Source organism: Mobula hypostoma, chromosome 6 (genome assembly GCF_963921235.1).
Source record: "Mobula hypostoma chromosome 6, sMobHyp1.1, whole genome shotgun sequence".
Lineage (NCBI taxonomy): Eukaryota > Metazoa > Chordata > Chondrichthyes > Myliobatiformes > Myliobatidae > Mobula > Mobula hypostoma.
Window position 1 is genome coordinate 151,735,914 of NC_086102.1, and position 12,519 is coordinate 151,748,432.

Genomic DNA, 12,519 nt, shown 5'->3' on the forward strand with positions numbered 1-12,519 from the left:
CACGTATTTATTGGAAAAAGTATGTAAACCTTTGCTTTCAGTAATTGGTGTGAGCCCTTTGTACAGCAATAACTTCAACCAGACATATCCGGCAACAGTTGATCAGTCTGGCATGTTGGCTTGGAGGAATTTTAGAGCATTCCTCCTTACAGAACTGCTTCAACTCTGAATGTTGGTGGGCTTCCTTGCATGAACTACTTGCTTCAGGTCTTTCCACAACTTTTCTATAGGATTCGCTCTGATGTTGAATTACTCTTGTTTTTCAGGTCATTGTCTTGTTGCATTATCCAACTTCTATTAAGCTTCAGATGATGGACTGCTACCCTGACATTCTCCTGTAAAATGACTCATACAATTTTAAATTCATTGTACCCTCAAAAATTGCAAGCTGCCTAGGCTCTGAGGCAGCAAAGCAGCCTCAAACCATGACGCTCTTTCCACCATGCTTTACAGTTGGGAGTGAGGTTTTGGTGTTGGTTTGCAGTGCCTTCTTTCCTCCAAACACAGCAATGTGCATTTCTGTCAAAAAGTTCAACTTTTGTCTCATCTGTCCAGACGTTGTCCCTGATGCATTGTGGACTATCCCGTTGGTCTTTTGCAAACTTTTGGTGTTACCCTTGGGTTCTTTTTCACCTCCTTCAGCATTGCACGTTGTGCTCATGGTGTGATCTTTGCTGGATGCCCACCCCTAGGAAGAGTAGTGACAATACTGAGTTTCCTGCATTTGTAGACAATTTCTCTTACTGTGGACTGACGAACACTCAGGTCTTTCGAAATGCTTTTGTAGTCTTTTCCGGCTTCATGTGTCTCTACAGTTCTCCTTCTAAGGTCCTCTGTAAGTTGTTCTAGTTGAGGCATGGTGCACATAAACATACCTTTCTTGAGAAGAGCAGGCTCTGTCGGTAACCTGTGTGCGTCTTTTTTTTCTATAGGGCAGGGCACCTCTACAACCCACACCTCCAATCTCATCTCATTGATTGGAACACCTGACTCCAAATAGCTTTCGTAGAAGGCATTACCCCAGTGGTTCACATACTTTTTATATTACATAAAATATTGGATTATTTTTCTCAATAAATAAATGAAGTATAATGTTGTTGTGCATTATTTATTTGGGTTCTCTTTATCTACTTTAAGGACTTGCATGAAGATCTGATCACATTTTAGGTCATATTTATGCAGAAATAAATAGAGAAAATTCTACAGAGTTCATAAACTTTCTAGCACCACTGAGTCGGAGAGGAGAAGATGGCGGTACAACGCAGCGCGCAGCGGCCACTCCAGTGATGAATATCTGTTATCTGTCAAGTAGGGTGCCATGCACAATCCTGATTTGATGGAGGCAGACGTGAGAGCACGGAGGAACATCTGGTGAAACTTCTGAAATGCCTGCTTTGCTGCCGCTGCTACTGTGTGATCCAGAATCTCCGGAGGGGAAGGCCCCGAGTCCTTGGCTTTGCTTGTTGCTTGGCGGCCAGGGCAGGGTCAAAGCACTCGTAGAGATGGTGCTCGGTGTCGGAGGGCTGGTCGGAAGCTCAAAGTTTTCGGACGAACTCAGTCGGCTGTGGTCGGGTGCTTCCAGGGTGCTGCATCGGCAAGTTTACGGCGCTGGAGGTTCATGGCAGGAAGAGTTTCTCCCTTCTACTGTCTGTGTGAGATGATGAGGCTATTGGGACTTTGAGACTTTTTTTTTTAACCGTGCCCATGGTCTGCTCTTTATCAAATTACAGTACTGTTTTGCACTGTTGTAACTATATGTTATAATTATGTGGTTTTTGTCAGTTTTAGTCTTGGTGTGTCCTGTGTTTCTGTGATATCATACTGGAAGAACATTGTATCATTTCTTAATGCATGCATATCTAAATGACAATAAACGAGGACTGAGTGTCCTCTTAATCTAATCTAATCTAATTTAATAGAGACCAACTTTCATGAATGATAAAGCAGTCACAAATACAGAGGCATCATTTCAAATGCAGCTTCCTTTATAAAATGGAACAGAATTCCTTGGTTAATTTTAATTGTTATATCATCTGAAGGACAATACTGAATAACAGCGAGACTTTTAAAAGATCAAGAGAAGGGTATTATTTGGATAGATCTTTCAAAGGACTACTGCAGACAAAGTGGGCTGGAAGCTTGCTTTATGCTTTAATGGATGGACAATTTTGTGTAAATAAGAAAAGTAGAAATTACACAATAACTATTAATATTCAGCATGACTTTCCTACCAAAAGGAAGTAATTCAAATAGCTCAAACATACAATTACCACAGCATAAATAAGGGCCTATTATATTGGCCAGTTCCATTTCCCGTCCCTCCCTTCCAAAATAGAAGAACAAAGGCTGAAATTGAAAACAGGATTCTGACAGCACTCAGCAGGTGACTTGGTATCTGTGGAAAGAAACAGAACTAGCGTTTCAAGTCAGTAATTTTAGAATGTTTGTCCTTCCAGAGCTCCTGCCTCAGTTGTGATGTTTCCATTTCTTTGTTTTTTCAGTTCCAGCGCTAATTTTCCGAAATAGGAAGGCCCTGGCCTGGAATGCAATGTGATAGTCAAGAACTGGATTTTTGCCAGCTGTGAAAGTTGACATTGATCATTTTAGTTTAATATATCTTCATATATGTTTAACATTGAAACATGTAAAAGAATTGAAGTAAAAGGGATTCAAGTTTTAAGGTTTTGCCAAAAATGCAAGTACTGAGAAAGAATTAAACCAAAGCGCAATTAATTAGAAAGCAGTTTACCTTCACTTTTGCTTACTAAATTATTTTGCACTGGAAATCAATGTCCAGATAGATCAAAGTGGCTCTTCAAAGGGCAAGATCTGCAAGCAACTCCCAGAATTCTGACTTTCACAGCACATCCACAGAGCTACAAGCATACACTTGCACTAATTGGTTCACAATAAGGTTCAACACGCTGATGCTCATCTGATTCACAAGCCTCTCACTAGAAAGACCTTTACAAGCTGAACATCTATTCATTCTATTTTAAATCTTTTATGTACTCATTCTTCCCCAGATTTCTCCAAAATTTTCTTTGATGTGTTGGTAGGTATTTTATATTCTTCAATGGATCCACATCCACCCAATCACATTATTCCTCACATCATCTGTTCATTCTAAAGAGGAAGTTTCCATTTTTTTTTCCGGTGACATCATTGTCCCCATTCAAAAATCCTTTCCACACATTATCATTCTTCTTCCCCATCCCCAAAGTTTAGCATAAAATATTATACTTCAAATTTCTTAAACAAAACTATTTACATATTTGGTAAAGTGCAAGAATATTAAACTCCTCGCTAAACTTGGGAATTCCTTTGACTTTTTGACAGGTTATTATTTTTTCTATGCGCCATTTGGCTAGTCTTTTCTTAGCAGTTTTATGATCATTGCAAAACACCTGATAGCTTATGCATTTCCATTTCTATAGGATGTAGTTTTAGTACCTTATATATAAAGATGCTCAAATATTTCCTTCCAATGTTAGCATAACCTGATATCCAACTCTACAGTATTTGTTCCATCACTATTTGGAAGACTGGATTTAATCAGAATGCTTAGGTAGCAACACATTTCTTTCTACCTGCTATTTAATGTAGGTTCCCATTACTGCACATTCTCTTTCAACCTCTTCAGTGAAAATGGAGGTAATCCTATTCAGAATCCCTTCTGTTATAGTCCCTGCTCATCTCACAATAACAATGCACATCTTTAGTTCTCTTTGGAATAAGTTTTAGGGCCCATGGGGCATTTTAAGACTTAAAGCATTTTTGCATAGTTTTCTTAAATTGCATTCCTCTAAATTATGTCACTAAATATCTTGTATAGCTTTGATCCTATAGATTCTACTTTATCCTCATCACCATTTACCAATCCCACTAAATTCAGTGTATGGATGATATTTTACTCAAATTTTAATATTAATTTCTAATATAGTGCTCTTTTTCATTCCATCTTTGTGACCATAAATATTTCCTTGTTTACTTTGCACAACACTCCACTATCACAAGACCTATCACCCCAACTAAAACTGGTACATTAATTTTTTTTGCACTACTGGTCTCAATCACCACTTTCAAATCCTCCATGACCTGGATCAACACGTTGACATCATGCAGAAGCCTGTGTGCTTCAAGGATTCCATCAAGCGATGCTAACTCAGGGCCACCCATGTTGGAACAGATGCCAGACGAAGATTGATCCAACCCCGGCTCTGCCGTACGAAACAACAACTACTTTCCAATACTGGTCAATAATCTCTCCCTTGTTAATCTAGAGAGAGAATTAAGATCATGGATCAATATCTGAATTTTACAACATCTATTCACCTGCTTTCCCCAAGGCTCTCATTTTTAAACTCTGTCTCAATTTACATGATCAAAATTATCTAGAGACTAGTCTACTGCAATGATTTGCATTTTACTTACTTGATTTATGTGGCTGTTTTTGGTGTAGAGATGGGAGCCCTATTGCAAAACTAATTAATGGACATTTAGCTGATGAGAATCTTGAAAAAAAACTGATTCTGTACTTTTATTCAAATGGAAAAAATAATTGTTCATCACAAACTTGGGCTGCTACTTTACAGAATTTCTGAAAATGGGCAATAAAACAGATGGGGATTTTAAGTACTTTACATAAGTGAACTCATGTTGTAGGACATTTCCATAGCAGTTATCAAACTCCCTGCTATTGCTGTGCACACAATCTCATCATAAGCAGCTTGATAGACTAGTTTTATATTCAGCAAATGCAGAAATGTCACTGGGCTAATTAATTAAATTCTATTGATTTGGCTTGCATTAACGGTTCTATTTGCTTAACAAAAATGCCTGGAAGCAAAAGAACTTGCTTTCAATCCCCAAAACAAGATAAAAATTTTCCTTAATTATAATTGTGGAAATATTACCCAAAATTATAACGAATCATTCCCCAGCCCTTCTCTGACCTCATCTTCCGAGCTCTTTAAATGAAACTCTGATTTGAGGAATACCACCTCTCTTCAATTTATCGTTGCACAGCTTTCTGGCAAAAATAGTTAATAGCCTCAGGACAGAACCTGTTGGCAAAAATTCTGCTATTTCCCATTAATATTCCGATCAACAGCATAATTCCGATCAACAACATAATTTTAAAACCACAAAATTACCCCGCATCTATCATAGCTGTTTCACTGCATTTGAAAGTTTACTGTATGTTCAGAAAACAAAGCCAGGAAACTGCCACCTCTAATTGGCAAATCAGATCCCAGAACACACAGGAACAATCTGTAAAGCTCTAAAAACATACAATTAGAAACATGTAAGTTTGTGTATATTCATGTCCATGTGTAAAAGTTCTCAACAATTCTTTGGATGAATGCTCTAGGATAAAGTGTGATTGAGACAACTGAAACTAGCACCTCACAATGCAAGCAATTGTGCTCAGGTTTAGAATAATTTTACTCCCCTCTGAACTGAAATATTGATTCTTTAACTTCCACATGTCCATTGGCCAGTTTCCTCCTTCCCCAAATAAAATAATCAAGAAATAATTTCTCTGAACAGGTTAAAATGATTTCCAAGAAGTTCATCCCAATTTCAGTTCCAATCAGTTTTCAAATGCCATTTGAGAACAAGAACCGTAAAAATAAATTTCACTGAAATAATTTTGCACTGTGATTTTAGGCAGAACCACGAGCTCCGATAACCAACGTAGAACCTGCCTATTATCTTAAATGACCTAATGATCTTTTCTCTGCAATACAATGTACTAAAACAATGCAGCAGAGTTTCCTTTGTAGCTCATTGAATTAGGCCGAGTACCATGAACAAGCACCGAAAAGACTGTTCCATGGTCAAGTCAACAATGGCTGGGAGCACCTCACTGTTTTAAAACACTTAACTATGTCCCCTTAATATGGGCTTCGAGATCTTGGCATACTGCAGTTTAAAAACAAAAGGTTCTCATACCTCTCAAATGTAATTCCAGAGCTCTAATTCATTCTCTCACATCTAGCAGGTCTAGCCATGCAGTTGAAATCCATCATTCCTTCCTTGGTGCTCTTTCTTAGCCCTCATCTTATCAAGGAACTACTGCTGGCCAAATTATTCATCGCACAGTGGACCACTACAGAACTAGCACCGTGGTTGCTTAAAAATGCCGAACATCAAAGTGGCGCAGACAACAAAATCACATTTACATACTCCTAGTTACAGCCTTTCTCATGTTTGTTTTCAACTACGAGTGATCATCGACTAAGAGTATCATGCCTATCCCCAAAAAATCCATCCAATAGCTCAATGTAGCTCACTGTAGATGATATTCAGTCTTGAGTATTTAATGAGTCAAGCAAGCTGTCAGAAAACCCAAAATTAGTTAGAATGGTCAAGCATTAGTTAAGTTCACTTTGAGAGAATACACTTCCTGAATAGGAAGAGTAATGGACAAAATGTAGCATCCAAGTATCTGCATTTAGAGGAGTTCCCAAGTCTACGGACCCCACGGTTAATGGCAAGGCTCCAGGGCGTAAAGAAGTTGGGAACCCCTGATTTAGAGGAACATCTACAATGACAGCAAATGCTGTCTATGCACACTGAGGGACTAGAGCCATGGACCAGTAACGTTAAGCAAGAGATCTGTGGACCCCAAGTTGGCAACCCCTGGATAGGAAGTAGTCTGGGTTGGTGGAGGAGAGAGCATTCAATGCCCTCCTTAATACAGCAGTGAGCAGCCAACTATGATATGTAACACTTATCAGGAGCTATGCCTTGCAATGATCCAAAGGCTAGAAAGTTAAGAGCAGCTGTGGCTGACAGCAATGCAGTTACTCAAGGTCAATAAGGCTTTGCAATGTCTCAGACTTGTAGAAATAAAGCCTTTGAAGCTAATGCTCCAAGTGTAGCAAAAAAGGTGTGGATAGTGAGTCTGTATTCAAGGTCATTGTGAGAGACTGGGAAACATTGCTTACAAATCCAAGTGTATGTCTACGTAAAAGGATATTGTAAATCAGCTATGGTTACAGCAGAGTTTAAAGGTGCAAGGAAGGGTAAAATCTTCATGGAAACTGTACGCAATGTGAGCATACAGAGTGACATGCAGTAATTTAATTGTGTATGCAGGTCTAGTGTGAAAGAGACCATAATATACCTAATCTTCAACATTCAACACCAGTTCTTCTGTGTCCATAGATTCTCAGACAATGGCAAGGCTAGCTCTATCATCAATTTTAATCATCTAGCTGCACAAGCACTTAAAATAAGGGTTTTGAAATCTTGTTAATTATAATTTTGTATTAAACAATTTACAGGTTAAATATTTCGTGGGAGACATCTCTTCCTTTCACAATATCATCTTAAGCCTTCGAAGAATTTTATCTGTTATGGCAAAGCCTTTGCAAGTGAAATTTTGTGCTGCCAAGATAGCCAAAGTCTGACTTCCCATGTCTCCTACCCAATCCCCAAAGAAAGTCTGACTTCCCATGTCTCCTACCCAATCCCCAAAGAAATCCCACTCGTTATTTTTGTAACTCGATTAATGCAGGGTGACAGTTTTCCCTCTGATGTGGTATGTTTAGCCATGTTAAAAATGTTAAATGCAAACTACTTAGAATCAGGCCAGAAATAACTATTTCAATGTTAGCAAATATATACACAGCAACAAGTGTGTGATATAAAACAGTTTTATTAGATACAAAGTACTATGAAGCAAAATGCAAAACAAAAGCTGATTACTGTTGCAAAGTAAAATACATAAAAGGCAAAGATACTAGAAATGCAACGAGTATAAAACATTAAAAGCCTAATATGATACAACATTTTTAGCATTTTCACATTTTCAATTGTTTTAACACTGTAACTTGAGTATCTATTTTTATCTTCATTGAACAGAAAACTTCAATCTGCAAATGCAAATTTTATATAGCCATTTAAATTGACTATCAAGATATTAGCAACATAATAACTGCCACTGCTTTGCAGCACAATAGTAGCAGTACACTTTTGATATTACAAATGCAGTGGATATTGGTTAATTGGGCCATCGGTTAATCAGGGCAGCCGCTCATTGCAGATAACTCATTAAAAAAACTAATCAAGAAAATAGCTGGGATTCCCCTCTTTTATTTGAAACACTATGCCACTTAATCAGGACAGGAGATTGTTGGCTGAACAGTTTCTAACTAGCATCAGTCGTGTGCACTTATGTGACTGTAAAGATACCACTCCCTGCTCAGAGGGAACAGTTTTTAAAAATGCATCAGTTGCGTGTGTTTGTGTTCAAAAAGCAGTGATTTTTGTTACTGATAGTTAGCAAGAAATCATCAGTAAGACAATTCCCAACCGTTTTGCTCTCTGCAGTTTCAAGCATTCAGCTTGGAGATGCCTGAAATGGCCGTGAATGTCAAAGAAACAATTTCACTACTTCAGGTTAGGAACTGCAAAGTATTTGAAGGCATTGACAATCATCATGAATGTTGCAATGAAAAAGATTTGGAGATTTCAGTTGTCAAAGTTATTGTATGATGGTAGTCTATTATCTGTATTATGTGCCTGTACTGATATTGTTCATTTCCAGTCAATCAAATAACACGGCAGCATACCTTGGAAGAATTTTTCCACCAATAACTATTAGGAACCAATGCAGTTTTATAATACTGTAGTAAAATTAGTTCTAATTTGTTCTGTATTTCATTTAAGTACATAATTTGAGACTCAGTTAAATGGTACCTTGTCTTTTTTTAAAAAATATATCTTTTTAAAAATTCCATGAAACTTCTGCTAATTGGGGCAGCCACTTAATTGGACCAAAATGTACTGATCACAATGAGTCCCAATTAACCTGAATCCATTGTTTAAGAATATTAGAACATATTTGTACTGAGAGTGTAACCATGCAGATAACATCAAAAACTGATTGATAAATATCCATTGTTAAATAATCACAATGCCAATGTAAAAATAAATAACAAAATCAAAATTTGCAAGCAATTTGGTTTAAACTGGAACAGAAAAAAGTAAATGTAGTGAACTACACCATAGTTGGAATTTAACCCCAATAAACTTTCTGTAATAATGGAATAAAATCAATTGCACACAATTCCTGTTGTAAATAAATCTGATGCATTGCCTACTTAAGCCAATCAAGCTCCAATTTAACACCTGGTAACACAATGCTGTCCTGTGTGATAAAAAAAATGTCTAACAATTCATGTGCTATTTTTATTCCAATTTCTTCCCTTCTGCCAAAGAATCCAAGTACTAATTTCCTAGACCAGGAGCCTGAAACCCTAAATCTGTCCTGGGATGCTTTCACACAATATGGTCAACTTATTTTCAAAATACATGGAATTTGTAGTCTTTGGTATACTAGATAATATATTGCAAATCTAAAGATGTTGCTTTATATACACCATTTCTATCAACTTCAGGAAGAGAATACTGACATTTATGTACTAGCAAATTCAACAGCAAATTTATGAAAATGTCAAGAAAGCAGAAATTCTATTAAACTTCTATCCTCACCCAAAGAGTAATGTTTTATTACATTTATACTTGATATCAGATTCTTCACAATAAAAACTAGGAAAGCACACATTTTTCAACTTGAGAATTAAAAAGGCATCAATAATACTACTTTAGGTATAATCCTTAAGGTCTCAATATTGTGCACAACACTAGTAAATCAAAGTGAAAATCAACCTTGATCTAAGGAGCAAAAGATAAACAAAATCCCAGGATTGGGATTGTGTTATTCTCTCCCTCTCCCCCTGCGCCCCCCCTCCCCCCCCCCCCCCCCACCACCACCCCTGATAAGCTTGTTCCACAATTCACAATATGGCTGCTTGGAAATTCTACTTCATTTTAAATCCCAGATCTCTGAAGGTATAAACTCTGTATCAGTCCACTGCTAACCTTCCACTGAGAAAAGCCTATCAATAAAAGGGCAGCTCCAAGAAACACAAGATTTACTAATTCAGCGAACTCTAAAGTCAGAGCTGCAATCAGATGCCAATTTGCAAATACTGCCTCTATAATGTTAACACTTTTCATAAAATCTTAAGTCATGAAATGTTATTTGCTGATTTCCTTTATTTTTTGTTCATGCACAGCCAAACTCACCTAGTAATATGACAACATCTAGTAAAAAGTATAGACAATATCATAGCATAATACCACTGATTAAATTCAGACTAGCTGCCAGCCACAGATGTAAAAATCCAGAAGATAAGCTGCAGTGATGACAGCTTCATTACTATTAATATCAAATCTTCTCATTATAAATACATCTTGACCATTTGAATTCTGTAGCTTAACTGAGGAACACCATCTTAAAAATACTTAAATGTAACGCTATCTACTGTACCCAAGTCTTAAATTTTAGCAATTTGTGCCATTTGTTGATTAAAGTGAACATTGAACTCTCAAGTTCAATATTCACCTATGCCAGTTTCCAACATCTCAACAGCCTCACATAAAATATAGCTCCAACGAAATTGTTTCCAGCCTGCAAACATTAGATAGAACAAGCCAGCTTTTCCCTTGCAACTTACTACAATTCATTCATCTTTACAGGCAAGGATAAATGAGGTACAAATGCAACAATGCCCACCAAGACTACTGTCAAAAAGTCCTGTTTGCACTCTCATGGAATGTTGCTCTTGGCAGAATCTAGTCTCATTTGGGTCTTTCCCTTATACAATTGAGACAAACCGTGGCCACGTCTTCATTTTTCTAATTACTAGAGATACTAGACAGAAGTAACATTCTAAATGGGCCTGGAAAGGAAGACTGAATGGAGGAAAAATATAATATCTACCTGAAGTTCCTAAAGGAAAGATCAATTATGAATGCTCCCCTCATACTGTAGGGATATATCCCAAGGCAAATTACAAAAGCATAACCAGACGAGAACACTAAACAAAGGAACAAGATTTTAAAATGGGCATCTGAAGTCCAGAAGTAAAATTTGAGGATCTGAAAAGGAAAGAATGGAAAGGCAGAGTTTGGAGGAAAAACTGCTCTGTTCAAAGTCCAATCCAATCAGGTGCAAACAATGCACAAGAAGGTGGTAGACACTTAAGGATTCAGTGCAGCAAATTCAGCATTGAAAGTAATTACAGAACAAGGAGATAAAGCCATGATGAAGTGTTAGAGAACTCAGAACCAATGTAGTTACCCATTATAGAAGCGAAAGACAAGCAAGCCTTGCTGTTACAACATGGGCAGTAAAATTCTTGTGAGATCCTGTTTATAATGGATTTAATTTGGGATTCCAGGGAAGAACTGATTTGACATCGTCAGACCTGGAACTAAAAGTCTTCAACAGCAAAGCCAAGGGTGAAGCTACAGCAACAAAACTAAGGCTGGGATAGATCGGCATGATGTTATTGAAGTGGTAGATATCAATTGTAACATTGGCACAGAGTCAATATTAGACAGCAAGATCTAAGTAATGTTTCAGCGCAAGATGACAGTAAGAAGGATGCAATCAGTGATCAGGAAACAAGTTCTGAGGTGATAGCAATGACTCTGCTCTATCTAATTAGAGAAAATTTTGGCTTGTCTGGGAATATATATTTAAATATAGCAGAGGAATTGAAAGGTAGTGGTGGTGTGATGGAACAGGATTTTCAAAAGCATTTTGCATTTGGAAGATTTAGCTACAGGACTGCATGCAAAACGAGAATCAAGTGATCACCCTAAGAGAACTTCAAGGTAACTGTGTAGGGCTGTAAAGGAGACCATCAAGAGGATGGCAGATACTCTCACATTTGAGTATTAGTTGAGCACTTGACACATCACGCCATAGATGTGTATGGGCTCAGTGATAGAAGATAGGATTAGAACAGACAGGTACTTCATTGCCAACACAAGCACAGCAAGCAGAATCCAACCTCCCCCACCCCACGCAAGTCCATGAGCTTCTGATTATGACTAGATCATCAAATGACTATGATGCGTAAGGCAATCCCAAGCTGGACAATGCAAAGGGTGGTACATGGTAACATTTAATAAAGGATTAGCAAACGAAATGTTTGGGAGTGATGCCTTGAGAGCTCATAACATTAGAGCAAACTAATTTATTCCTCTTTCCAAGAAACAACAGAAGCAAAATACATATTAGCTCACTCAAAGTGCTAATAAGATAAACTTGTGCATACAAACAATCACTTCAGAAACAACCATAAATCTTCAAGAGCAGCAAAAACATATATCATCCAATTCCTTCAGCTTAAAGCAGGACCTTGCATTCTATATACAATGGTAGTGGAAGAATCTTCCTCATTTGGTTCAGTTGATACACTTTTCCACAGAGTCCCATTAAGTGCAAGCTCTTTCTGGAGACTTTCATAATCCATTGATCCGAGGGATTGCTGGTATTTTAAGCAACATGAATTAGATTCTTAAATTTCATAAGGATTGCACAACTGTCAAAACAATTACCCACTAATATTTGATAAATCTTTTCAACCATTTTCATAATTACAAGATCCAAATAAAGCTTTACAATAATTTACTTATTCCCAAAAATCA

At 37.4% G+C, this 12,519-nt stretch overlaps 1 protein-coding gene across 4 annotated transcripts in view; it reads right to left on the reverse strand.

Annotated features, from left to right (window-relative positions):
* Nucleotides 1-12,519, reverse strand: part of glsb (glutaminase b) — a 91,677-nt gene that overhangs the window by 15,814 nt on the left and 63,344 nt on the right. Inside the window, exon 15 of one of the 4 annotated variants that reach the window (XM_063051979.1) lies at nt 9,796-12,359. The exons of the other annotated variants lie outside the window; for them this stretch is intronic. Coding sequence (XP_062908049.1) covers nt 12,213-12,359 — 147 coding nt within the window. The 3' untranslated portion in view covers nt 9,796-12,212. Of the gene's footprint in view, nt 1-9,795; nt 12,360-12,519 lie in introns of those variants that run through there. 4 annotated transcript variants of the gene reach the window in all.